Below are 27,464 nucleotides of genomic sequence, written 5' to 3'. Positions count from 1 at the left end.
ACTCTTCCTGTCTCTTCTTTTTTCGTGCTTCACTCTTGTCTTTCCGTTTATGATCCTGTATTTTTCCTTCTGTTTGTATTAATAATTTAGAATCATATGAGCCTTGTTGAGGCCACGGATTTGTGTCACCCTTGGTTCTGTCATGCCATTTTAAGCAGTGGCTTTTAATCGTGTCTGCCTGCATTGGGTATTTACCACACACCTCTTCTAAAGGGGGCTGTTTTCCTGTTCCCAACGCCGCTGCTGCCATGTTCAGAAACACACTTTACTCTAGAAACTCAAAATCACTATGTAGTGTAGGCTATTATGTTTTTCAAAATTAATACAAAAATGTACTTTTAACAGTTACTTGCTGCAGTGTTCACACACTGATACACTTCTCGTGGCACTGCTCGTATGATTATTTGTGGGTTAAGAATCTTAACTCCCCTCTCACCAGGGACGTGCAGTGAGGTTCGGAGCTGGTGAGGCACAGAAACCGGAAGTGATTACGTCATTTTGAGCTCTAGTTTAAACTATATATATAATGTATATATACATGTATATATGTCTATGGTTTTAAAATTGTCATCTGATCAGAACTGAAAAAACGTTGTTTTATTGTCTAATACCATTATTTTCAAACGATTGTTTTTTTTATTGTATTATGATGAGTTATTAATAAGATATTAATAGTTGCAAGCTAGTGTATGTAGCCCTCCCACCAATGATATGGCTCATTTCATTTTGTCTGGAGAAAATATAACTACGGTGGTGGGATGCTAATTTAAATGACCATTTAACCAACTCGGACAGCTTCGAAAAAACAATTCCATATTTATTTACACAACATATTAACATGTAAACAGTTAAACACCGCATACATAGCACACAATACCAAAATGTTCTACTGGCCAGTATAATTTAAAGTTGGTGCACTTTCGTTGGAGCTCATAACCGTCAGTTTGAGGTGAAACAAAATTAATCCACTCACGATTATCAGTATAGATCAGTGGAAATCCGTTGTCCTCTTCTTGAGTGAATGCAGTCAGTGGCTAGTTTAGCTCAGGATTAGCACCTACCTAGTCTGCTCACAACTTCAAGGCAACTTTCATGCATCAACAGCCTTTAGCTTCTTTAGGTTCGTGTTGCGCATGAATATGTAGTCCCGTTGGGAAACGTGAAATACTCCAATGCAAATGTGTAATACTACTGTGTTAACTTAAAATACTTAAACGTTCTTAGTTAATTCAACATGCCTCCAGTCTTGTTTGGACTGAAAGTTCAGTTTTGAGAACTGCTTCAGGTTAGCAATGCAATCTTCCATTTTCGCTGTCAAACTCAAGTAGAGAAGTGAAGAAGAAAATCCAACGTCAGATTATATACCCAACAAGTGCCCTCTCGCTCGCCACCCTTCTTGAATCCGTGGTAGTGCGTGCCTCCCTTGCAATATTTTTCAATGCGTTTTCAGCTCAACTCAAAAGGTTCTACGCTTGCGCACGCATGCGTAAAACCCAGTTTGGAGTGATTTCGCAATCCTAGGGGAGGCACTGCCTACCCTGCCCATAGACTGCAATGCATCTGCCTCCCTTGACCGCACGTCCAATGTTCATTGGCTGATCACTGGGAACCGGAAATGCTCAAATTCAGCGATTTTGATAATAAAAATGCTCGAAATGATCGGAATCATGCAGAAATTACACTCGTAACACAGATAACTAGAGAAATATGAATATGTATTTTATAATACATAAATATATATGATTATTATACAAAAAAAAAAATACATTTTTTTTTAATATTTTTTTTTTTTTACTTTTCAAAATGACAGGTGAGGCTCTGCCTCCCCTGCCTCCTATGACTGCACGTCCCTGCCTCTCACCTATATGCCCTCACAGCGTAATCAATCGTGCTCTTGTACTGGGACTGATCTCACTCGCACACAAGTCGTTCGTAAGCGTCTAACTGTTGCTGTACTCTCCTTTGGTTACTCTGTGTCCACGTAAGCAAACTTGTGTCAATCGGACATGTAATGTATGATATATGATGTGGAAATACCATATATATCTTCTATAATTCCCACTGTACTGGCTCACTAAGATATTCAATAGTCAAAAGTTATTTTAATACTGTATTCCAGTCAACAAATGGCCATTCCTTAACTATCTCATCAAAACTCGGAGAATCTGCTCCGACACATCCACGCGGTAGACACACCCACACTCTCAATGGCGCCTACAATGTTGAATGCAATACGTACTTCATTTGCTAATGCATCTTGACGTTACAACATCATCCGCAACAAATAAATGGTTTATCAGTTTAACTCACTTTAATCACTCCACACATGAAACTGTGGTCAAAACATATGATTTCTTAATACATCTGATGTTTCCAGCAAAGCATTGCAATAGGCTATCTTTCATAAAATCGCCCGCAACACATGTATTTTTTATCTTAGTTGATTTAACCGCTTTCACAAACAACTCCTCGCAAGGATCTAAAGCATACGGAAGGTCAAGCCCTATGTTTCAATGTTAAAACCACCAATATTCACAGCATTGCATCAAAAACTCTTTACCGATGTATACTGTTCTTTCTATTCACGCAACGCATACGGGCAGTCAAACGCTGTTTCAATTGCAAAACCACCAATATTCACAGCATTGCATTAAAAACTCTTTACCGATATATAGGCCTAGGCTACTGTTCTTTCTATTCACGCAACATCATTTGTAGCATTGGCATATGCGTATTTTGCCACTTCTAAAGTTTCGAGAATAGATTCACCCATAAATTCGAAAAACTTGCATTCAACCAGAAAACGACAGCCTAATTGTTCAACAATGCCCCGTCCATTGCCCGTGTTTGATTTGTATGTATCAGTTTAAATGCATGTGTCTATAATTTCTGTTTCACAGTTTTCTCAGTTTTTCTCTTTATTTCAACATCACACACACAATACTTTGACTAAGGGTACTTATTTTGACTAGAATTTCTGAATAATGCACCTGTTGCGCATCCTTCAAGAACTTCTTATAGTTCGCACGGATTTTTTTACCGGAGTTTTACTGATGCCTCATCCCGCGACTCATGTACCCTTTATTAGGCTTGCTGGAATAATTATCGGGGAGTCTTTATTAGTTGCCCTCCAGCGCCTTATGCTTTCTCAGACTCTTATTTAACTTTGTCACACTCATTCATGCCTTTTCTTTATTCTCCACTTAACTCTGACGTTCCGTGGTTTCTCGTTGCTTCCACCATTCAAACACACAGATGCCGTGACAATACACTAATGCGCTGATTTTGGATGATTTTGGGTGTGACTGCCTGTCGCACCCGTAGTTATAATAATTGTCAGTATCGAATTTCCTTCTCAGATTACTTGCTTGTTTTATTTTAATAAGTTTATCATTGAGATCACGGCAGAAAATCCACCTGAAGTTCGTCTTTTGCGTGAAACAAGGCACACTATTACCACATTTATTTACTATTTATTTATCCGACAATTTTACTAAACGGCCATGGCTTATCACCATCCACAACTGGTTGTCTTGGAAATGACTCACGGATCGCTCCTCCTTCAACAAGATATGCAAACGATTTTATTAACGTTTTATTTTAAAAACACACTTATAGGCCTAGTTGTCTTAGCTAGAAGGAACAGACACGTCTCCTGTACAACTCAGTTCGATGTCTTAAGGGTTAGGGTTACACAATAATAGTGGTTGTCTCATAGGTAGCCCCTGGCTCCTCGCACACAACAGTCAGACTTTTCTGACACAATAGTAGTGGTTGTCTCCTAGGTAGCCCCTGGCTCCTCGCACACAACAGTCAGACTTTTCTGACACAATAATAGTGGTTGTCTCGTAGGTAGCCCCTGGCTCCTCGCACACAACAGTCAGACTTTTCTGACACAATAATAGTGGTTGTCTCGTAGGTAGCCCCTGGCTCCTCGCACACAACAGTCAGACTTTTCTGACACAATAATAGTGGTTGTCTCGTAGGTAGCCCCTGGCTCCTCGCACACAACAGTCAGACTTTTCTGACACAATAATAGTGGTTGTCTCGTAGGTAGCCCCTGGCTCCTCGCACACAACAGTCAGACTTTTCTGACAATAATAGTAGTTGACTTATATAAAATAATTTAGGTCTGCTCACTTCAGTTCATCCCCCCGGCCTTTCTGACTATAAATCCTTTTTAGGTTCTTTTTTGGTAGGCCTATGGCACCCTTCTTCCTTTCTGGGTTTTAGTCTTAACCAGCAGAATGACTAGTTAAACAGAACAACGCTGTTCTTACCTTTAAATTGTGCACTTCTAGTCGCCCTGCCGGCTGACCGGGACCCAGAAAAGAGGGAGCTTTCGTCCTTGTTCCAATCCCACTTCTGACACCAATTATGTTGTAGCGAAAATACAACTGTTTCCAAAAACTTAGAGATAATATTCAATCAGAGTCAGAAGTCCGGAGTCCGATGAACTGAAGTTTTATTTAGTCCTGCAGACAGATCATCCAAATATGAGAGTGGGCGTCCCCGTTAAGCTCTGAATCTAAGACCCAATGCATTGTCTTTTATACTCATAATTCGTCAGTTTATGCATCATGGTCATCACCGTATCTAAAAATGACCCAATCAGAATATTCCCTTATACTTTCACACTTTTTATACTCATTATTAGCCACTCAGAATATTCTCGCTCACCTGTTGCGAGGGAACTTTTGCTTTGGGGAGAAAAGATCCTCCTGCCAATTTTCTTGGTTATCACATGATGAAAGGCCATGTTGGCCTTGAGAGGCCTCATCATTTGTGTGCATTTGTATGGTTGTGTGCGTATGAGTGTATGTGTGTGATTGTGTATCCATGTGTGTAGGTGTGTGTGAATCTGTGTGTGTGTGTATGTGTATGTGTAATTGAGTGTTTGTTTGAATGTGTGTATGTGTATATGTGTGTGTGCGTGTAAGTGTGTATGTGTGTATATGTGTATATAGAAGTGTACATATGCCTGTGTGTGTATGTGTAAGTGTATCTCTGTATGTGTGTGTATGTATAAGTGTGTGTGAGTGTGGGTGTAAATGGGTGACCCCCTCCTGACTGCTTTGTAACTTTCCACTGCCCTGCACCTGCACTCTGGTTTTCATGCTTGACCTTACATGATACCCATCCCTGCGCACGAGCCTAATGACAATTGTAGCTGCAATTCTGCTCTATGACCACCACGGCACTGTTTGACAATGATGTTTGACAATGATAATTTTCAACAACCCCTCCCGTGGGCTTCCATTGGGCAAAGAGAAAGACTACAAAAGACCGCCTGCTTACATTTCGTGATGAAACCTAAAGTAGAGAATGCATGTCATTTTATAAGTTGCCAGGGAGTGCGACGGCGCTCCTCACTTGATTGAAACACTTATATCAAAAAAGACGGAGAAGCCACATGAAAGAGCAGAGAAGCTTTGTGAATATTTTGACGAACACCAAAGGACGAAACAGAATTACATAGGGAATGGGTAATGAAGAAGAGGAGATTAAATGGTGTTTGTGTACAATGTTAGTGCAATCATCTAGCACTACCTTTTTGCCATTCGGATTATTTTCCTGAGTGGTATTTTTTAAAGCCACTGAATTCCGTTCCTTCACAGTTCAGTTCAGCTGAATTGACATCCAGTTGAAATTGGCATTGACTCATCAACGGCCTCATCGATTTGAGATTTGGAACCAATATTTAAAATAATGACATTACTAATGTGATGAGGATTATGTACTGTTTTCTTCATTCATACGCATAAACAGACATCTAAACACCAATTTGGTGTGAATACATCTGATTACATCACCCCTTCAATAAACAAACTAAGCTGAAACAACGTTTGGTTTGGCATATTGTTTGCTACAGAGGAATTAAGCCAGGTTGTGGAGGCCAGTATTCAATATCAACATCCAATAATCCTTTTCAGTGGGGATGTACAGTACTGTGCAAAAGTTTTAGGCAGGTGTGAAAAAATGCTATGAACTAAGAATGCTTTGAAAAATGTAAACAATAAATGTTTATTTTGTATCCATTTACATGGTAAGACTGAGCACAGCAACAAGACACAACGTAGTTATACTGCATCAGCAGGGTCTCTCCCAGACAAAGATTTCAAAGCAGACAGGGGTTTCAAAATGTGCAGTTCAAGCTCTTTTGAAGAAGACGTTGAGGATCGTAGACGCAGTAGTCAGCCAAGGAAACTTAATGCAGCTGATGAAAAACACATCAAGCTTAATTACCTTCGAAATCGGAAGATTTCAAGCAGTGGCATCAGCTCAGAACTGGCAGAAACCAGTGGTACCCAGGTACAGACATTTACTGTCCGGGGAAGTCTGGCCAGAAGTGGTCTTCATGGAAGAGTTGCAGCCAAAAAGCTCTACCCCGACAAGGAAACATGGCCAAGTGACTGAACTAAGCACGTAAACATGGAAACTGGGGTGCAGAAACATGGCAGAAGGTGCTCTGGACTGATGAGTCAAAATTAGAAATATTTGGCTGTAGAAGAAGGCAGTTTGTTCGCCGAAGGGCTGGAGAGAGGTACAATAATGAGAGTCTGCAGGCAACAGTGAAGCATGGTAGAGGCTCCTTTCCAGTTTGGGGCTGCAGTTCTGCAAGTGGAGTTGGAGATTTGGTCAGGATGAATGGTGTCCTCAATGCTGAGAAATACAGGCAGATACTAATCCATCATGCAATACCATCAGGGAGGCGTATGATTGGCACCAAATGTATTCTGCAGCAGGAACATAACCCCAAACATACAACCAATGTCATTAACAACTATCTTCAGCTTAAAGAAGAACAGAAAGTCCTGCAAGTGATGGTATGACCCCCACAGAGCCCTGATCTCTACATCATCGAGTCTGTCTGGGTTTACATGAAGAGACAGAAGAATTTTAGGAAGCCTACATCCACAGAGGTTCTGTGGTTAGTTCTCCAAGATGGTTGGAACAATTTACCAGCCGAGTACCTTCAAAAACTGTGCGCAAGTGTATCTGGAAGAATTGATGCTATTTTGAAGGCAAAGGGTGGTCACACCAAATATTGATTTAATTTAGAATTTTCTTCTGTTCCTTCACTGCATTTGGTTAATTTATGAAGAATTGATGAAAATAAACTGTTAACACTTCCATTTTTGAAAGCATTCTTAGTTTACAGCATTTTTCACACCTGCCTAAAACTTTTGCACAGTACTGTAGATTACGTTGTCATTTTAGCATACTTGAGGTTTGGTTTTAGTTTACTGTCATATAAAGTTAGAAATCCAATCAGCAGCCATGGACAGTTTCCCCTAGGAGAAGACAGGGCTAACATGGTACATTCATACATGGAGTAAAAATGGAACAGAGTCTTATCTGCTGTTGAATACTTCTGTATTGCTAATTCTGTCAAGTAAAAATGTTGGGAGATAGTCGTTGGCCAATGGAAATGGAGTTAGACAAACCAGCACATGTCTCTTTTTTTTCCTATTTAACTGGAAATGTCGTCACTTTCTAAGTGGTGATTTTGTGAAGGTGGCAGCCCTGGTTCATGTACTGTTTTCTGAGAAAACTTTTGTCTTCATGAAATGTCACATGAGTCCTCTTCACAACTGGTCACACTGCATGTCCGTATACATTTGAAACTTCAACACTGAATATTCTGCACATCGCACTGAATAATTGCTGCGACACACTGAACAATTTGCTGTTATTATCTTTCTTTTAGGATAGCTGCAATCTGAGCACACTTGGCCAGCCTGTTAATCCTAATTTATATTACAGTGTTATTCTTACCCTCAATTTTGCCCACTTTATACTAGGGGTGGGAATCTCTTGGCACTTCACGATTCGATTCGAAATCGATTCAGAGGTCAACGATTCGATTTTAAAACGATTATCGATTTTGTAATTTAAAAAAAAAACTTTTTTTTTTTTTTAACACATCCATTTTATGTTGAAATGCAAGCTGCATTGGCTATTGCATTGCTCATAGAAAGTCAAAAATTGTGACCATTAAAAGCTTTTTCTCTAATAAAGCAAATAGAGTAGGTAATTCATCTGTTGCTTTTCTTTAATTATCAAACACAAAGTAGGAAGTGATTTTAAACTCTGAGTTGCAAACTCAAATGATTCAATAGTCGAAATCCATCAATAATCGTTTTATCTGTTTCGAATTGATTAATCGATAATCAATCGATAATTGCATTTCAACATAAAATGGATGTGTAAAAAAAACGATTATCAATTCTAAACCGATAAAACAATTATCAATCCATTTCGACTTTTAAAACATTCGAGTTTGCTACTCAGAGTCTTTGCTACACTTCCTACTTTGTGTTTTATAATTAAAGAAAATCAACAGATGAATTACCTTCTCTATTTTTTATTAGAGAAAAAGCTTTTCCTTGTCACAATTTTGACTTTCTATGAACAATCCAATAATCGATGCAGCTTGCATTTCAACATAAAATGGATGTGTAAAAAACATTATTATTATTATTTTTTTTTTTAATTACAAAATCGATTATGAACTTTTCTGAATAGAGAGAGAATCGTTTTAGAGAAAATCGAGAAAAATTGAATAATCGATTTTTTCCCCCCACCCCTACTTTATACTTTATATATTTATTTACTGCTTTTACTATGTTTTATTGTAGGCTATTTTGATCTTTTTGTAGAGCATTAAACAAGGTGATGATTGTGTGACGTTAAAATAACAGCTATGAGAGTGTGTGGCTGCCGATTTTGGTCAAGTTAGTCCAACTTAATGGTAGAAAAAGACGTTGTTGTTGAGACACTGATCAACCTATTTAGAACTCTGTGGGAGGAATTCCATGCATTTTATTGATTAATGTGACACAGAAAGATCCAGCTCTCTGATGTGTCAACATTGGGTAAACATTAATGAATAGTGTAGACCTATCTATAAGTATAGATTGTGTTTCTGGATGTTTAGCCTGCTCTGTTGCAGAAAAGGTCCCAGCTAAAATAAAGGACTGCATAAATACCTTCACCATAGAGTTAGGATTCACTGCTCTAAGCTACATCGACGGAATAGAAAAAAAAATGAATTGATGACGTGTGTCATGTGTTTTGATTATTTTAATTAATCTTGTCTGCTGAGAAATTGAAAATCTTTAGAACATTCTTGTGTTGGAATAGAAAACCATTTTAGAAATCATGTTCATGCAATGTTTGCATGTAGCCTAACAGTTTGCAGCAATCTCTGCCTCAAAGTGGCTGTACATGTGGTCATTTATAGCTAAAAGCAATAGTTCCTTGTTTTCTTTGTGTTAAACATCGTTGCCTCATAGCAAAGTTTGCTAAGCAAACATATAAATCTATATAAAAAAAACTAACTTTTTTCAGTTGCTTGTAAATTCAAATGGACATGCTAAACAGCCAGTCTGCTTGACTGCATTTGTGCCATTGAGTCGCAGTTGCCTTGACCCAGTCTCAATGCTAGTGACATCAGTGGCCCTATAATCCTGTGTAATCCTCTATCTGAATCCAGAGCCCTGATGAACACAGTCCGTAGGCACAGGTTATCTGACCTACATGCCACTGCATGGGGATTGGAATACTCTTGGCAAAGGAAATATCCACCCTTGTCATTTACACCCATAAATCAGAATGCCTGGCTGGCTGTTGCTCTACTGTACTGCAGTCAGTGTAGTAACAGGCATGAGACCAGCCGTAAAGCTGTCTTATAACTCCTAGTGGTCTTTAGGGACCTTGAATGTCGTGCTAGTTTACCGTCTGATTGCTTCTTCGGGATGTGCTAGTCGTTGGTGGAGAGGGGTAAGGCTGTGGTTCTCATGGCTTACGTTCCTTATGTGTGGTACTTAATGGATCAGACAAAGTATGATAGCTGGCAATGGATATGATTGCTGTGATGGGACCAAAAATCAGAAACTATTGAAGGTTTGAAAAATCGCTGTAGTGATTGTATTGATGTTGTTGTATATTGGTTGTGTTGTCAACCGAGCTAAGTTAGCCTAGCAAACATATCGCTAGAAAACGTACAGTTCTTATCCTTTGTATAATGTCTCGTCACCTGTAATTACCAATAGGCTTGAACAGGCTAACACAGCCACACTCTACTGTGCCCTATTTAACATTTCAAACTGTTACCTCAGTACATCAACAGTTGGACAGCCTAAGATTACAGCATTTTACAGGCTGCTATCACTGTATGAGGTGAGGTATGAGCGCAGATATAGAAATATGAAGTGAGAGGAATGACAAATGATGCAGCCATACACAGTAGATGCTCAGCTGATGTGGTCTTAACCTTTCCTCAATCCTCAATTGTTCCTCCCACGCAGATTTACATGTGCAGTTCAGAGATGCCAAAGCGGAGGAACATGTGAAGATGTACCTAAAGGTGGAGAAAAGTAAGTACAAATACATAATAAGAAAAAACACACACACACACACACGCGCCACATGCCACACACACGCGCCACATGCCACACACACAAGCCACACACACATAGTTCTTGAGTTTGTCTTTCATAAACTCTATTTCCTCTTTCCTGCTTGGCAAAGTTATTCTACTTACTGGTTGAAACATCATACAAATAAGTAGATAATAAATATCTAAATCATGTCAATAAGTAATCATGTCAGCAGTGTGGAACTACTTCACGATATCAAAAGATGATAGTAGAGTTGCTGTGTGGCATAAATGTTCATCGGAGGTACAACGAGGAGGAAACAAGGCAAAGAGCTTCAACACTAACCTTATCAGTCATCTCAAATCTCGTCATAGCCAAGACGTGTTCAAAGAATATGAAGCCGCTACCATAACCAAGAAAACTATGTTGTTTATGTTATGAGGGGAAGTAATGGGGCGAATAGGCATAGCCATATGTCTATGTGAATAGGGGTTCAGCTTGAGATCGCGATGCGATCACGTGGGACAATGACGTCATCAGGTTGCGTGAATCCGTGCAGACGAACACCAGCCCCCGTACCGATTCAAATCTACTCACTTTCTACCCCGATTCGAATCGTTGCAGATACTGTGTGCGGATAGAGAGTGTTCGTCTACATGATAGGGCTATCTGTATTCTGAACAGCAAGGACGCAGACAAACTAGACTTTGCCTGTATTGGGCCTAAGCCTGCAGGAGGTAATGCTACAGTCACTTCAATATCAGAGGCATTTGAGAAAGGACTGTATTTGTTGGTTCTAGTCTGTTAGAACACCCATGAGTACCAAAGCAGTCTTCTTTATCTACCTTTAATGTGCATTCATCAATTTCCATTACATGACGATGCGTGTGATAGTCTGTGGTCTGCAATGAGAATAGGGACTAATCAGCACTGCACTGAATTACATTAACATGAGTTATAGCTACATGATTACAATAACACAACATATATTACTAGATACATATCATAGCGGACATTACACCAGACAACATGGATCTCATTCATATCTCATCCAGTCGAAATCTTAACAGGATGAACCTATCCTTATTACATTGAGTCAACATAAGAACAGAACATAACTTAATCTCCTACTAATCGCTACTTATGGCAACGTGCACACACATGCAGCCCAAATACACAATCTTTCACATTAGTTACTTCATGAAAACCCGTACTTTCATAAGGTTTGCTCACAATACCTCAAATCTAAATCTAAAAAACTTTAAAAAAAAATAAATAATATTAGCCCTAAAATTCCATATCGGTGCATCTCTACAAATAAGTAGTTTACAGTTACTGATTACCCTTTTGGTTTGGTTCCTGACTTTTTACTTATTGGTAATTGATATTTGGCATATTAGAACAAGAATCTGTATCCTCTGCACGAATTGAAAGCTTAAAAAATTGGACTTGTCGAGCTGCTGTGTCATTTCTACCTGCCGGTGCATCCATGGTGGAATATGTATGGTTTTAGAATACAGTGTATTTACTGCAGATTGTGTTGTCCATTTACAAAGTAATCTGTCTCTGTAATCAGAAAATTGCTTTGTCAACATTAACCATGTCATTCACTAGCCAGATGTTAAGCATCAGACCTTAAGCACAAGAGCATACTGACTCCATGTGCTGCAGTGCATGCCGTGCCTCTCACTCATGTCATGGGTGAAGGATAGGTACTTTTTTGGACCGTAAGGGTGTGTGTGTGTGGGAGTGCTGGGACGAGTCCTATCCTTCTCAGAGGAGACTCCTCTTAAAGCATGTGCGGGTCTGTTAATGGGAGCTCCAGAAAGGAGTGTCAGCACAGGCAGTGTTTAGCTTGGCCTCAGCTGCCTGACTTTACGGTATTCTGGGAAACCAGCATGGGAGAAAATGTACAGCATGCCTGCGGAGCCAAACTACTTCTGGACAATCTGACCCACATTTTTACAAAGCCTGCCCCGTCGTCATTTCAGTGCTGTGCATTCCTGTAGCAGGTTAGGTTGGCTCAACCCCTTATGGGAGCAAGCATCATCAGGGCCAAGAAGGGGGGGACAATAGCTTACCACTTCCTGTAAATAATGTCCCTTAATATGGGAATTTGGAAAATGTCCCCCCAGTCCCCTCTTGGAAATACTAATCTCTTGAGGGAGGAAATCACCTTGAGCTCTGCTCCGTTCAGGGCCTGACCAGGGCTCTAATGTGGAAGTAAAGTGCTTTTCCATGCATCTACAGCAGCACACCCATATCTTATCGAAGCAGAACACACACTGTGGGCCAGTATGCTGTGTTAACACGAGCACTACTGGCTTGCCTGCAAGATATAATTTACAGTTATCATGTGCAGCCTCTGAAGTGCTATGCATTGTATGAGGCCTCAATTGTTTACAAGGGCGTATTATATAATTAATATAATTTTCACCATCAACGTGGTTTCCGGTTACATTGCTTGACTTACCCTTGTAATATTAACCTTATGAACACTCCATATACCCACAAGGCAATTTTAGAATACTTGCATGCTCTCCCCATTTTATCCACTATTTATTTAGAATGTATCATGTGTATATGTTTATACCATCTTTATGTTTGTATGTATCGTGTACATTTGCCACATGTATGCTAGCATGCTTATCCTGATACGCCTGCCATGTTTCTGACTCTCTCCTCTCCTTGTCTCCTTCCTTCCCCTTGGACACCGCCCAGCCCGGGAAGGCTTCTTTTATCTTATTGCATCCTGCTTGCAAAGGCATATCCAACTTTTTATAACTGTTCGGCTCATGTGATGGCTATTCCTCTGAAATGCCCTGGGCTCTGTGTTTGTCGCATTATTGGCTTGTCTGTTAAATTAAAGAAAAGAGGCCTTAGCCTCCCTACAACACAGTTACAATGCTGTGGTCAAATGTCTATGTGAGGCTGTCAGACTAAAATATCAGAATCTCATCCATACAAAAATATAAAAAGTCTTTTGTCTTTATTTGAGCTCTGTTTGTTTCCAGCAGGGTGCATTCGACTGGTTCCCCTTGTGTTGCTGCTGCTCATTTCCTACTACTGCTTCACCTTTTACGCTCAGAGGTAAGCTTTGTCAGGAGAGCTGTCTGTGAGGCGCCGATCAGGTTGTGGTTTGCCGTCCATGACAATCGGTTTGTTTTTTCAGCAATGGAAGCACCATTAAGTCTCCTGTTCCCACCAAGTTCCTGTGTGCGGATTGGATGGTGCAGGGGAATAAATGGGAAAGCCTCAACTTCACGTGAGTTTGTGTGTGTGTGTGTGTGTGTGTGTGTGTGTGTGTGTGTGTGTGTGTGTGTGTGTGTGTGCTTGCGTACAAAAGGGATGTAAAGGAGTGTGCTTGCATGCAAACGGCATGTAAAGGAGTGTGCCCGAGCGGATGGTTTAGTCAGACTTTAGGGATGGATGATTGCACTAAGTCCCCTGCTCCTAACAAGTTCCTGTTCCCAGGAATAAATGGGAAAGCCTCAACTTCACGTGAGTTACTGTGTGTGTGTGTGTGTGTGTGCTTGCATCTAAACGATATGTAAAGGTGTGTGCTTGCGTGCAAACGGTTTGTAAAGGAGTGTGCTTGCGTGTAAACGATATGTAAAGGAAGGTATATAATTATATAAATTAAAAAATGTATTTGCAGCACAAACAACAATAGGCTACAGTTTACAGTTGATTCAGGGCGTAACATCAACAACAGCTCTCTCGTTGACTTTGTTTGTTATTCCGTATTGACAGCAGTGAAGGTAGGCGCAATGGATACACTTTTAAAGAGAGTGCATCCATCTCCACAGTAACGAACATCGGAATCGAATTTAGCAAATAGAAAAGTGAGCCATTATAATGACCTGTACCTCCAGTATGTTGCGAGTTCTGCAGGGAGACGTTGGCTAATGCAGCCATGGTGCCTAGCAAGTTGGCAAGGCACCTGGAGACCAAGCACCCGACACACCACAACAAAGACTAGAATATTTTGAAAGACTTAAAACACAAATACCACACAGAGCGAATGCTTTCTACCGTGCGTGTGTCTGAGAAGGCACAAAAGACTAGTTTTTTACTTGCCGAGTTGCTTGCCAAATCTAAAATGCACACACTTCAGAAAAAAATCCCCCTCTCTGATAACACGATCAAATGTTGCATTGATGATATGTCGGGGAACATGGAATCTGTACTGAGTGAGAAACTATGGCTAAGGGGGACATTTGCGCTTAAAATAGACAAGTCCACTGATGTTAGTGGCCTTTGCCAGATGATCGTTAACGTGAGATACAGTATGTGGATGAGGACAAATTTACAGAGAACTTTATTTTGCAAAGAACTGGACAACCATGCTAAACTTAATGGGACACATGTGCCCGTCTTTGACTGCAGAGTTTGTTAATGGGAGGAGGGATTGTGGACAGTGCAACACCTGAGGCAAAGGCTGTCAGTTGAACAGGACCTCCGTGTTGAACTGTCAACAATCCCTCCTTGCATTAACAAACTATGCAGTCAGAGACAGGCACATGTGTCCCACTAAGTTGATAAGTTGTCTGAAGGTTTGTTCCTGCTATATTTTGTTACTGCCAGCTAATTTCTCGATTATTACCCATACGTTTTGGCTGTGATATAGTTGTGAGAGGGACAGACGTTGTCTGTTCATATTCTGTTCACTATTTATTCAAAAGTTCTATTAAATGAGTTGAATTAAAGAGAGTGGTTAATTTGAATATAACAAAAATGAGATAAACCTCACCTTCTTAATGTAATGCCTTTAATAAAAGCAGTTATAGCCTATTCAACACATCACAAGGTTAAATCAAATGGCCTAAAGTACAAATATGACATAAAAAATAGGGGTGCCGTGGATGGAGAGAGATATGTTTAGAGGTGCCGTGAGCCAGAAAAGTTTGGGAACCACTGTCATAGATGCACATTACACAACATAATCACATATTCCACCATACATATACTGTATCTGTCCATCAGAACATATCTTATAATCAGTGATCACGCTCTGCGGGAAACCCCCGCTTTACGTGACAGTAGCAATACGTTCTGACGCTCGGTAAAAATACAAAGAGACACACAGAGATGAACAGCTCTCAATCCAAACATTGATATTAGACAGCGTAGGTGTGAGAACCTTTGTATGTGTTTGCTATCTCAAGTTTGAGTTCCTCGTTCATGCAAAAGAAAAAGGTTCGAGGCAACAATTTATAAATTCTAGACATTTCTTAGCACTTCTTTTATAATGTATTTTTTTCTCCCTTGCTTGGGTTTTATCAGTTTGTACAGCTGGCTATTCCCTAGCGCAGTGGATAGGACAACGCTGCTATAACCCACCTGGGGCTTGACCCCTGTAAGTTTGGAGAGGGGGGCTGGTGTTTTTTTAAACCACTCATACCACACAGCTGGACAGCTCTCAAAATGCTCTGAATCCGAGTCTGTGATTTGGCTTTGTCAGTGTCATTTTGCTGTTGCCATGCATTTAGTATGCATCAGGAAAGAGACTGTTTCCCTGTAATCCGAGTAAAAGGACTTTTAACTCTCTCTCGCCACTGCATGCATTTGCAGCTTTCCCTTAATACCTTAGTAGTTGTTGTTTATTTTAGAGAGAGGCAGAACTGACACTGAGCCAAAACAACAAGCAGCACACCCCTTTAACTCTACATAGCAGCACACCCCTTTAACTCTACATAGCAGCACACCCCTGTAAGAAATGATAGAGGTTTCTGATGCAGCAATCTTTATTCCAATAATGTGCAGTGACGAAGCAGCCTTACTCCGGATTCAGCGGTGTAGGACTGAATAACAAGCATCCACAATTCAAGCCATATATACTGTTTTTAAGACCACTCTTAGTCCTAGGCTTCTAATGTAAATTACCTAGGCTTGTAATGCAAACAGGTCTGGCAACCTTTTGTTGTTGTATCTGATAATCTGGTTTCTCTGTCTGAGATGGTTCTCACTGGCCTCCCCCATTCCCATACTATGATTAATTGCAGTCACTCACACCTCAGTTTGCTTCCTGACCCCAGGTGTCTGAGCAATACCAGTGTGGGGACTTTTCCTTTGTGACCATGATAAGATAACCCTTTTGGATATTCTGCTGGTGGTCACAGCAGCTGCTTGATCATGAATCTTACACCCCTTTAGCTCTACAAAGCACTAGATAGCCGGTTGCATTTAAATCTGTGTTGAGACTTTACGGTTTAAATGGCTCCTCATTATTTATGTCATGCTTCATGTTTTAGGCTTATGTCCTATTTTTATGAATAGGACTGTGTACACTGTTGTAATTGTGCCACTGGCGGAGCAGAGGGGCTCTATAGCGCTAGTGTTAATGGCTCACATGGGACCAAGCAAAAGGATACAGACGCTATACTGCATCAGCTTGCCAAAAATAGTACCTCAGACAATATTGGCTATTGTAGAGAGAAGAAAACAGTGTTCAGTGTGAGGAATTCCACCCAAAGTACAAACACAAGGGGGACATACAAAGCTGACACAGTGGTCACATGTCCAAACACTGACCCTGGCCAGAGTGTGTTTGTGTGTGTGCGTGTGTGCCGTGTGGTGTGGGTGTGTTCTAGTTTGCCTTGCTTCTAGAACTATGGCCATTACTTGTGGTGTGACATCATCAAGCATACTGTTTGTTAGAGAAGGCTAATTGAAGTCAGCTTTGTGGTAAACAAGGTCTGGTTGGCCGCAAATTAGGAATGGTTTGTTCTTGGAAGCTTGGTTTGCATCCTCACGAGAGCACTCAAGGCATACCCATCAGTGAGACCCGGAACTGTCTGAATCGATTATTTTTTGGATTGTTCCTGATGTTCACAGCTAAAGCTGGGTTCCAACACTTTTGGTGAAAGACTTGCACTTTCAGACTCTCTTTTTTGTTTAGTCTAGTGCTAAAACCAAGTTTTATTTAAGAAAATCGCACTCACTCCCATGCCAAAACTGTTTAGAAATATTGCATCTCCAAACACCATACATTTGCATTTTAGATACCATTTCTGATGGCTTTTCTGGCTTTTGTTCAAACTTTAAACTGTATTTAACAACACAAAAAAACTATGCGGATGCTTCAAAATCATATTCATTTCATTTCAAAGACAGAATGAAAGGTTATTTTTATTTTTACTCAAAAAAGGCAAACTGGTTGGCCACAGCCATTGTTAGTACTTTAAATCAAATATTTTTGAATAAGTATTGAAACCTGAATATTTGTGAATGCTTGATATGCAGGAAATATTAATATCATAAAAACAGTAAACCTCTGTCAGTATTCAACCTTAAACTTTATCTATTGACAAAGATCTTCCAGGTGTGGCTGGGTCAGGCGAATGTATTTGGTGATTGCCACTGGAGAAGCCAGAGCAGCTCACTGAAACCTGTGTGTTGTGTGCCCACTCGGCCATTTAATCTGCTTTAATAAGCTCCTTCTGTATGTTTTGTTCTTTGTCTCTAAATACAGCAGCATCACCAGGAAGACTGACCTATTTTTAAAACTGGAGGATTTCTTCTGGCGACAACATCTGTCAACGCAACCATTGCCTTATGGTATTAAAGGCAGTGGTATGTTCTCTCTCTTTCTGTTGGTCCTTCTGTCAAGCCATGGATGAGAATTATGTAATCTGATAACCCTGCATGGCAGTCTGCTATAGCAAGCTCAGATGGTCAAACAGTTGATTTTATAAAGGTATACATTTTCTCTTTTCAGAATCGCTCCTGATGAAGATTTTAGCGGTCACTCTCAATTACAAAATGCCTTCCACTATTGATAAGTAAGTAGCGAGTTGAGAATTGGAAGCTAGTAGTGTTTGGCTTTAGCCTGGATACCAGACCGAACCCCGCCCACAAAATGTTTTGGTCTGGAAGTTCGGTCTGGCACTGCTCCGTTGGGGAGAAATTATTCCCGGTTGAAAACATGACAGCCAATCAAATTGTCAGGGCGAGCTACGATGATGGACAGATGGCTTGAGTTGAATTAACGGTAGATTCGAAATCGTACCAAGATGGCGGCGTCTCGGGAGCCTGTTAGTGGGAAATATTTTATGTGAATTAAGCTATCTACACGACTTTTTTATGTCTACATTGACTCGGTTAGTTGTGTACTATGTGCAACACGAATGTTGTAGAGTATTGCAGGTCTTAACTGAAGCTCTCTAGACATTTATTGTTAGGTTATTGCTAACGCTTAGACCAAAAATCCATTGAAACACATAGTAGCTGGCTAGCCTCGCTGCTAATAAGTATAACGTGAGTATGCATATCTTACAGATATTGACAGCGCATTCATTTTGAAAGAGCAACAGAGAAACGCGATTAAAGCATTTGTCGATCGAAAAGATGTTTTTGCCGTCCTTCCTATGGGATCCGGTAAAAGTTTAATGTATCAGATGGTCATACTACGTTGCTCTGATTGGTTCTAGGTATCTAATTGAGCGAAAAGGCAGTTTCTTTCCTGGTTCGTTGAAACACGCCCCATAATCACAGCTCAATGGAGCAGTATCAGACTCATATTCTGACTAGAATTATGAGTATGACATTGTCAGGCTAGTGTGGCTTAGTAGTTTGGTTGGTGCATCAACAGTTTTAGTAGTTAGTAGTATTTGCAATGCACTTGTTTCAAAGTCAAGTGTAGTCAAAACAATAATTGAGATAATGCAGCGATAAATTAGCCAAACACACTCTTATAGACTAAAAGACTCAAATGTATTATTATTATTTATTGTTATTATTTATTTTAATTTTTTTTTATAAAAAAAATTACAGCAATGCTAAAATGTTTGTGGGCCGACAATCTGTCTTTGTTATGATTAGATGTAAGTGTTTTGTTGTTAATATAAATGTTTTTTTTCTTCCTGCAGTCTGGAGTGTAGAACTTGCGTGGTCATAGGGAATGGATTTGCCATCAAAAACACCTCTCTCGGAGCTGCTATTAACAAGTATGACGTTGTTTTCAGGTACGGTAAGAAATGTGCCATTTTTTCATTAATGAAGAAAAATGTGTTTTTTCTGTTCTCTAGAGTTAAGTATTTCAGAGTGATTTATCAAATTTTAGGTGTGTTTTTTGCTCTCTAATTCACTCCTGTCTTTCTAACTCTCCCCCTGAAATACCAGTGAAATGCCAGTGCTACTTTCCCTGTTAAATGTTGGCTTGGCAGACCTTCTTAAAAGGCTGTTCCACCTCCCCAGCCAAGAAGCTCATGTGCGTTTGTAACACAATGTTATTTACCACAGTTTTTAATAGTTTTTAAGCCTCTTACTGACACCCCCCCCCCACCCCCCTCTCTCTTTTTTTACAAGCACCAGTCATTAACCGCCACCTTTCACCTCCCCCTGCATGTCACCCTCTTTCCCACAAGCTAAAGAGGAGAAAAACCTGGTTCATTGACATTTCCCTCAGCATTACATACAAACACCAATGAGGTCAAAGTATGGACAAAATTCCAGATAGAGAGTGCCGCTTCTTCCAGCCAGTAACTAGGTTGTAAGCAAGAGCATTAGAGCCCATTACATGTTTCATGTGCAGACGTTACACTGAGGGCTGAACTGTAGAAAGATGCAACCTTTTCGCAAGAATTTCATAGTGCTTCTCTTTAAATCAGGAAGTGGCGAGATCGTTTCCTTGAAGTGTTTAATAGTTTCTTATCACTTGCAGAATATGCGTTTTTTTTCTAGATAACATGGCTACTGTCTTAAAGGAAGTTGTGGGTAGACTCTTTAAAAGCGAATGTGCACATACAAAGATGAAATGATAAGACCTGTGTAAACATTGCCACCTGAACATGTTGGATAAGATGCCGTTATAGCTGGCGATGAAGGTTATTCTTGAGAGTTGCGTCTGGTTGTTTGGTTTATACATTGTGCAGTTTCTCAGGAAGATGATGCAGAAGTGGAGGTTGTCGAATTGAGCACAAGGTTCACTCTTTGGGGGTTAGGGTTGGAAGTTGACTGTTTGAGGAAGATTGTGAAATAAGGTCTTCTAAGGCTGTGCTCACACTCAGTACTCCAGAATTGGACAGGGATGCAGAATTTGTGTTTTTTAACTGCATTAACTGAGACAGAGTTGTTGATTTTCTTCCAGTTATCAGTATTTGTGTCTCTTTGTCTTGTTACATTTGGGGACATTCCACAGAAAAGGCAACACAACCACACAGCAGTATTGCTCAATCAAAGATGATGTTGACACTGTGTACCCCTCCCCCAACCCGACCACCTCCCTTCTGGTGACTTAGGTTGAACGACAGTCCGGTGCGAGGCTACGAGCAGGATGTGGGCAACAAGACCACCCTTCGTATCTTCTACCCCGAGTCGGCCTTCTACAACCCCAGCCTCCACGACAACCCAGACACGCTCCTGGTGCTGGTGCCGTTTAAGCAGCAGGACCTGCGCTGGCTCAAAGAGATCCTCTACGATGAGAAAAGGGTACGGCATGCCTGGACTCGCCCCGACTTCCCTTCGCTAAACTTTCATCACTCTAATTTTTCCGCCACTGAGCTGTGTTTTAATATGCCCTCTCTGTCTCTCTCTCTCTCTCTCTGTCTCTCTCTCTTGGGTGTGAATGGACACAGTGGGTAATAAGCACGTTTGTGTCCGGCTGGTCCCCAGCCACGTCCACATCTAGCTATTGACCTTTAAGAGGTTGTAACAGTGGCATGCACTTATTAAGTCCAATTTTCATACTCCAGGTGTTTTGTGAAAAACACCACCTCTTACTTCCTGTATGCTAGCCCTTCCACTCACGATGTTCCCTGCCCACCCTTATGTATGGCTTTTCTAGGAAGTCAGTTGCTTAGGGAGTAACTCTGTTGCACTGTGCACCATGCATTACATTTAAGGCATTCATGCTAAGGACGCTAAATCAATAGATTAAAGGTCACTGACATGACCTGTCATGGTAACAAACTGATGAAGGTCTTTTTCCCTTCTATCTCCACCTCCTTCCCTCTTTCCCTTGCTGTCATGTTTGCTCTCTTTCTCTCTCTGTCTGTCTCTCTGTTAGGTGAGGAAAGGCTTCTGGAAGCCTCCTCCACAGATCTGGTTGGCTAAGCCCAGTCAGATCCGTGTGCTGGACCCATACTTTCTGCACCACACCGCCAGAAAACTCCTCCAGATCCCTTTGCACCCAAAGGTCAGAGAGTGAGCTTGCACCCTCATGATGGATGTCAAAAACCCCTCTGGCTTGTTAAAGGTGGAGTCAGCGATTCTGCCAAAAAGTTGGCTGTTTTTGAAACACACCTGTGAAAATAAGTACACCCCTCTCACTCACGTACGCTTTTTTGGCTGGTGCACATCTGATAGGATGGATCTTTGGGGACCATGTAATTTGTTTTTACCTGCTGTTGTAGAGCTTCGAGTATGGGGTTTGACAGAAATGAAAACAAACCAAAAAATTAGGTGACTTATAATAGCTGACCCTACCTTTAATACTTAATGTCTGATTTTGCATTTTTTGCTGTCTGTTTTCCTTTTCGTAATTAACAGAAAAAGGTTAGCATAACAGAATAACAGCATAAGTGTGTTTTAAGGACTACTACTAATAATAAGTATATTGTGGGATGTTGTGCTGTAGGTGATTACATCTCCGATACAATGTAAGATTCTACAGTGCCATCTCAGGTCCCCTATCTCCCCCTTTCTCTCTCTGCCTCTCTCATAGCTTTTGTCCCCGTCTTTTGACCCCCACCTCTCTCCCTCTCTGTCTGTGTGTGTGTGAGAGAGAAAGAAACATTCTCTTTATTCTCCTTCCTCTGTCTCTCTAGACCTTTAGCTCTCTCTGACATGGGTGCCATGTTCTTGGCATGCGGCCACTCTGCTTAGGCAATGTCTGCTTAGGCGGCGGTGGTTGGCCTTCTGCTGGCAGACTAGTTAGGACAGGGGCCTCACAGAGGAGGGCAAACAAACATTGCCGTCTGCTAGTAGTCACACACACACACACACACACACACACACACACACACACAGTTGATGACACAGGCTTATGCATTCACACATGTTCACTAACAGAAACCCATGTGCACACTCACACACAAATGTAGTCAAAGACATAGACATGTACAGAGGCACAGGAAACACAAGTTTTTGCATATCCAAATGTTCACTAACAAAAACACACAAACATGTTTTTTTGTTTTTTTCCTTCACCTTTGCATTCACTGTTGATGAGATGCAACACCATGCATCTCACCGTCTGGCTGTCTTTCTCACTTTCACCAAGGCAGCATGGGACAGGTCCCAAACTGTGTTTATTTTATCAGGGCGTGGAGAGACACTTCCTTGAGCCCCCTTTCTCACACCGTTCAAGCAGTCTCACGTCCCCTGCATGGCCTAAACTGAATAGGAGGAAAAAGGAAGAGCAAGTGTAGGGGAGAGCTAAAGTAAGAGAGTGAACACCCATACTAAGTCCATAAGTGGATTTAAAGGAATGTCCTTTGGCAGAGCTTTTCCTTAGGGCCAAGGCTGAGGCATAGTCAGACACAGACATCCTTTTTCTTGCAGGAAACATGAACTGAGTCACAAAAGGACCAGCCCTGGGTGTGGGCCTCCACCGCGGTATTCATATCGCTCGCTCGCCTCGTGTTTGTGTTAGAGCCTAAAAGGGAACTAGGACGATTTAATAGTTACAAGTGGCGATGGCAGGGTTAGTTGTTGCTATGGCACAGTAGGTACAACTGTGGCATGTTTATGCGGTCACATTTGGGTTCTCCCACTCTTTTTGATCTAGCTTGAAACTCTGTCAGAGATTTTCCATTTCCTCCCCTTAGTTTGGCACTGTGTGCAGACGGTTGGTGACATTACAAAACACGCAAACCACATTGATGATTAAATCTTCTGCTTTTCAAGATTCAATCAATAAAAAAAAACAGTGTCCCGCTAGCTTACTACTCAAACATGGTCTTTTTGTCCAATAATGTTCTACTACCTGGTAGAGGTCGACCGATATGGGTTTTTTTATAACCGATGCCGATGCCGATACTTAGAGGTCAGGGTTAACCGATAGCCGATACGGGCTGCCGATTTATTTTGGCCGATTTTTAGGGCCGACATCTAAAAGTGTTCCCATTAATTTGCATGCTAAAGCGTCACACTAATAATAAGTAGATGCACACAATTTTACTCCCCTACTAGTGCCCCCGTACACACACACACACACACAGCCTAATACTTACAAACATCCATAATCTAGGAATCCAGAGAACCCCCCCCCCCCCCCCCCCTTTTTTTTTAATGTATTATTTATTATTTTTGTTATTATTATTTTAGTTATTCTTTTCTTCAATGTATATACATATATGTACAGACTATGATTTGTCTTTATTTTAGGGTTGCTGTCTGGGCCGTGGGAGGGGGGAGGGGGGAAGGGAGAATTCTTTGTAAAACTTGAATCCGTCACATTTTATGTTTTCATGTGTTGTTACTTCAAGGAAAAAAATGACAAATATCGGCCCGATACATCGACCTCTACTACCTGGGTTCTGTACTTATTGTACACCGTATTAGTAGGTTTCACAGCACTTGCTGTATTAATACATTTGCCTCGCCCTTCCTCTTATCGCTTCTCCTGTGAGATCCGTGCCCAGGCTTGTTTTTGCCTTCCTGCTATCTTTGGGTGTCAGACTTCTGTCAGGTTTTAGGGGGTGTGTGAATACTGACTGTTGGCCCAACAGCATGAGAGATCTTGAGAAACCAGAGCTAGTGGAGTGTATTCAAATGGCAAATGGCTTGAAACGGGTGTGAGGAAAACAACACCGAAAACCTGCGAACAGCCGTGAAGTGTTTTTTCCTTCCCTTTCAGCAGTAGTTGTGTTAGGTCAAATCATTGGATAGAATCAAGCTTTCCTCTTCCTCTTTACCAGATATTTCACAAAAGGAAGAAAAACTAGAGATGCATTCCCGCAAGAAACTGCTAAATGTGATTGTACAGCAGTAGTAGAGGATTGTTAACCCAGCAAATGACAGATTATACAGCCTTTACACATGAGCATACAGCACACAGATTATACAGCCCAAACACATGAGCATACAGCACACAGTAGGCTTTGTGGTTAGTAAATGAAGGATTATACAGCCCTATGTGAGCATACAGCACAGATTATACAGCCCAAACACATGAGAATACAGCACATAGTAGGCTTTGTGGTTAGTAAATGAAGGATTATACAGCCCTATGTGAGCATACAGCACACAGATTATACAGCCCTATGTGAGCAGCATACAGCACAAAGATTATACAGCCCTATGTGAGAATACAGCACACAGATTATACAGCCCTATGTGAGCAGCATACAGCACACAGATTATACAGCCCTAACACATGAGCACACAGCACACAGCACACAGCACACAGCACACAGACTATACAGCCCTTACACATGAGCATACAGCACACAGTAGGCTTTGTGGTTGGCAAACCCATCCTCCATGCTTTAAGTGTAAATCATGGCAATGATACCTTGATTAGCCTGCTTGCTTTGGAATCCTCAAGATAGTATCACTAAGTCTGCTGGTACAATGAGTGTGAACTGTATGGAAGTCGTAATTTGCCCTTGGGTTAGATTTGAAATGATCAAATTGGTAACCTTAACACCCAGCTAATAGGACAAGCCCTTACATATGATACCCTAGGTAATAAAGGCACAATTCCATTGCCAAAGAAATCAACATAAAAAGGGAAGTCAGACATTACATTGCACTCATGATGAATTTGTTTGTTGTTAACCCTGTAGGTCAAATAGCACTGAACCACTGACAATCCCCTCTGTGCAGATATGCCTGAAAGACAAATCAGTTTTTAAAATTAGTACACATTCTTTATTCATTGTGTGCAATACTGATATGTTACTTTAAAATCCTCAGTGTTGTTTCTGTTGTGGGGCTCCACAGACTGATACACAAAAACAACCAACCAGTCTCACCTACTGTCAATGTAGCCAGGGTTCAACTCTCCAACATAAACAGCCTTTAAATCAAATAAAGCATCTGTCTGATGGATCTGATTTCACCTCCAATAATGCCAGGTGTACCGTGGACCTGACGTGTTGCCTGCTGTAAAACATGCATATAACAGTGTCTGTCAAAGATTTGTATTTGACTAAATACCAGCCAATTTGTTGGCATTGTAGTTATTGGAAAATAAAACTGTGGTCGGGAACATGATCCATGTCTATTGTCTAACTTGAATTGTATTATTAGGCAACAGGGAAAATGTGACCGATCAAAATTGGTCCAGTATTGATTTAGAATGCTTTACCCAGCAACCCCAAAATGGCTATACATGTGTGTGTGTGTGTGTGTGTGTGTGTGTGTGTGTGTGTGTGTGTGTGTGTGTGTGTGTGTGTGTGTGTGTGTGTGTGTGTGTGTGTGTGTGTGTGTGTGTGTGTGTGTGTGTGTGTGTTTTTTTTTAAAGTGCAGTTTATGTGAGTGAACACAGGTGTGTGATGGTTGGAATGACTGTACCAGGTGGTGTGGATGCGTAGGTTTGTGTGCAAGTGTTTTGTATATTTGTGTGTATGTGTCTGCGTTTGAAGGAACAGCGTGGGTGGGTGGGTATAAGTGACTGCATACGAGTGTGTTCTGATGGTGGAATCTCTCAAGGCTCTCGTTGTGTCATCTGTGTAGGTTTTCCAGACCGCCCCCCTCCAGTGGACATGTGAAACTTTTCCTCCCCATTTCCTCTGCCCCTGCCTCTGCCTCTTCCATTAGCTAATCATTTAAGGATCTGTGGTGTAGCCCAGTCAGTTTTTAATGTCACACTCTGAAGAGTTAGACCCACTCAGAGAGGCTGCTGCCACCTACTGTTTGGGAATGGTTTTGCTTATCTCTACACTGTCTTTTGTCATCTGGCCTGCAGAAACCCACCCACCCAACCACTGGGATCTTAGCTGTGTTCATGGCTCTGAACTACTGTGATGTGGTGCACCTAGCAGGCTTTGGATACCCTGAGGTCATGAACCAGAAGCAGCCAATTCACTACTTTGGTTCCTCTACTATGAAAGCCATGAGGGTAGGCACCTGTAAATCATCTGCACCTGTAAATCTCCTCAATCTTTATATCCTACCTCTTAGGATATTCTACCATACTGAATGTTTCCTACAGATTTAATTTGTTTTAAACTAAACTAAGGCTAAGTGGGCCTTGATTGAACTTTATTAACAATGTGATCTCTTCCTGTTCTTGTCAGGGTTCTAACCATGACCTTGGACATGAGGCCCAAATCTTGAGGAATCTGGAGGAGACAGGAGCCATACTATATCTTCATGCTCATTCCTGACACGCACATACAAATGCACATACCAACACACACATACATGTATGCACGCACATGAAAGCACACAAACACATACACGTGTACACCCACACACACACACACACACACAGACATCCAGACCCATACACAATTGTACTTCAGAGCAAAGAAAGTGCTGAAATTCTGCAATCTTTCTCTCTCTCTCTCTCTCTCTCTCTCTCTCTCTCTCTCTCCTTTCTGCATTCACAGATGTTAAGGGACATCCTTACATCTGTACTTTTGCACACATGAACTCGTGAATGTTTCCATAGACTAATGAAAACGCTTGAAAATCAACTGGTACATAAATACAAGCATTATCTACATGACCCCAATGAACCAATCATGACACCACATTCTCTCTGTCTCTCCTTCGCACTTCAACACAGACCAAAGTGCAAAACATTTGATTCCTACTGCGCTGGACTTCTGGATGTGATCAGAAATAATGCCACAATTCCAGAAATTTATGTCTGACTTTAGACAGACTTTTATTAAGAATAATTTGTAATTTAATGTTTTTAGAATGATTTCTTTTTAATCTCTACCACTGGATATTTTATTCTATGAATTGTTTAAGTTTATATTAAAATGAAATCAAATAAATATTTTTTTTTTAACCTTTTCTCTCTGTCACTGATTTTCAGTCACGACCTATCATGGGCATTGATAAAATCAGAAGACAAACTCATGAAGACAAGCACCTTGACGAGCTAAAATGCTCCTGTTCATCATATATAAACAACCCTCCATCTTTAGTCAAAGCATAAATGCACACAAATCTAGT

At 40.9% G+C, this 27,464-nt stretch overlaps 1 protein-coding gene across 1 annotated transcript in view; it reads left to right on the top strand.

Moving 5' to 3' along the window:
- st3gal4 (ST3 beta-galactoside alpha-2,3-sialyltransferase 4) overlaps nucleotides 1-27,088 on the top strand; it is a 51,266-nt gene extending 24,178 nt beyond the window's left edge. The window contains exons 2-11 of the mRNA XM_080844915.1: nucleotides 10,314-10,382; nucleotides 13,400-13,475; nucleotides 13,558-13,650; nucleotides 17,860-17,960; nucleotides 18,106-18,169; nucleotides 19,256-19,351; nucleotides 20,627-20,816; nucleotides 21,394-21,522; nucleotides 26,242-26,394; nucleotides 26,573-27,088. Coding sequence (XP_080701041.1) covers nucleotides 10,361-10,382; nucleotides 13,400-13,475; nucleotides 13,558-13,650; nucleotides 17,860-17,960; nucleotides 18,106-18,169; nucleotides 19,256-19,351; nucleotides 20,627-20,816; nucleotides 21,394-21,522; nucleotides 26,242-26,394; nucleotides 26,573-26,662 — 1,014 coding nt within the window. The 5' untranslated portion in view covers nucleotides 10,314-10,360 and the 3' untranslated portion in view covers nucleotides 26,663-27,088. The remainder of the gene's footprint in view (nucleotides 1-10,313; nucleotides 10,383-13,399; nucleotides 13,476-13,557; nucleotides 13,651-17,859; nucleotides 17,961-18,105; nucleotides 18,170-19,255; nucleotides 19,352-20,626; nucleotides 20,817-21,393; nucleotides 21,523-26,241; nucleotides 26,395-26,572) is intronic.
- Nucleotides 27,089-27,464: the final 376 nt, after the last annotated feature.

This window comes from Sprattus sprattus (assembly GCF_963457725.1).
Source record: "Sprattus sprattus genome assembly, chromosome: 9".
Classification (NCBI taxonomy): Eukaryota; Metazoa; Chordata; class Actinopteri; order Clupeiformes; family Clupeidae; genus Sprattus; species Sprattus sprattus.
This window is presented reverse-complemented; position numbering and strand designations above follow the sequence as displayed.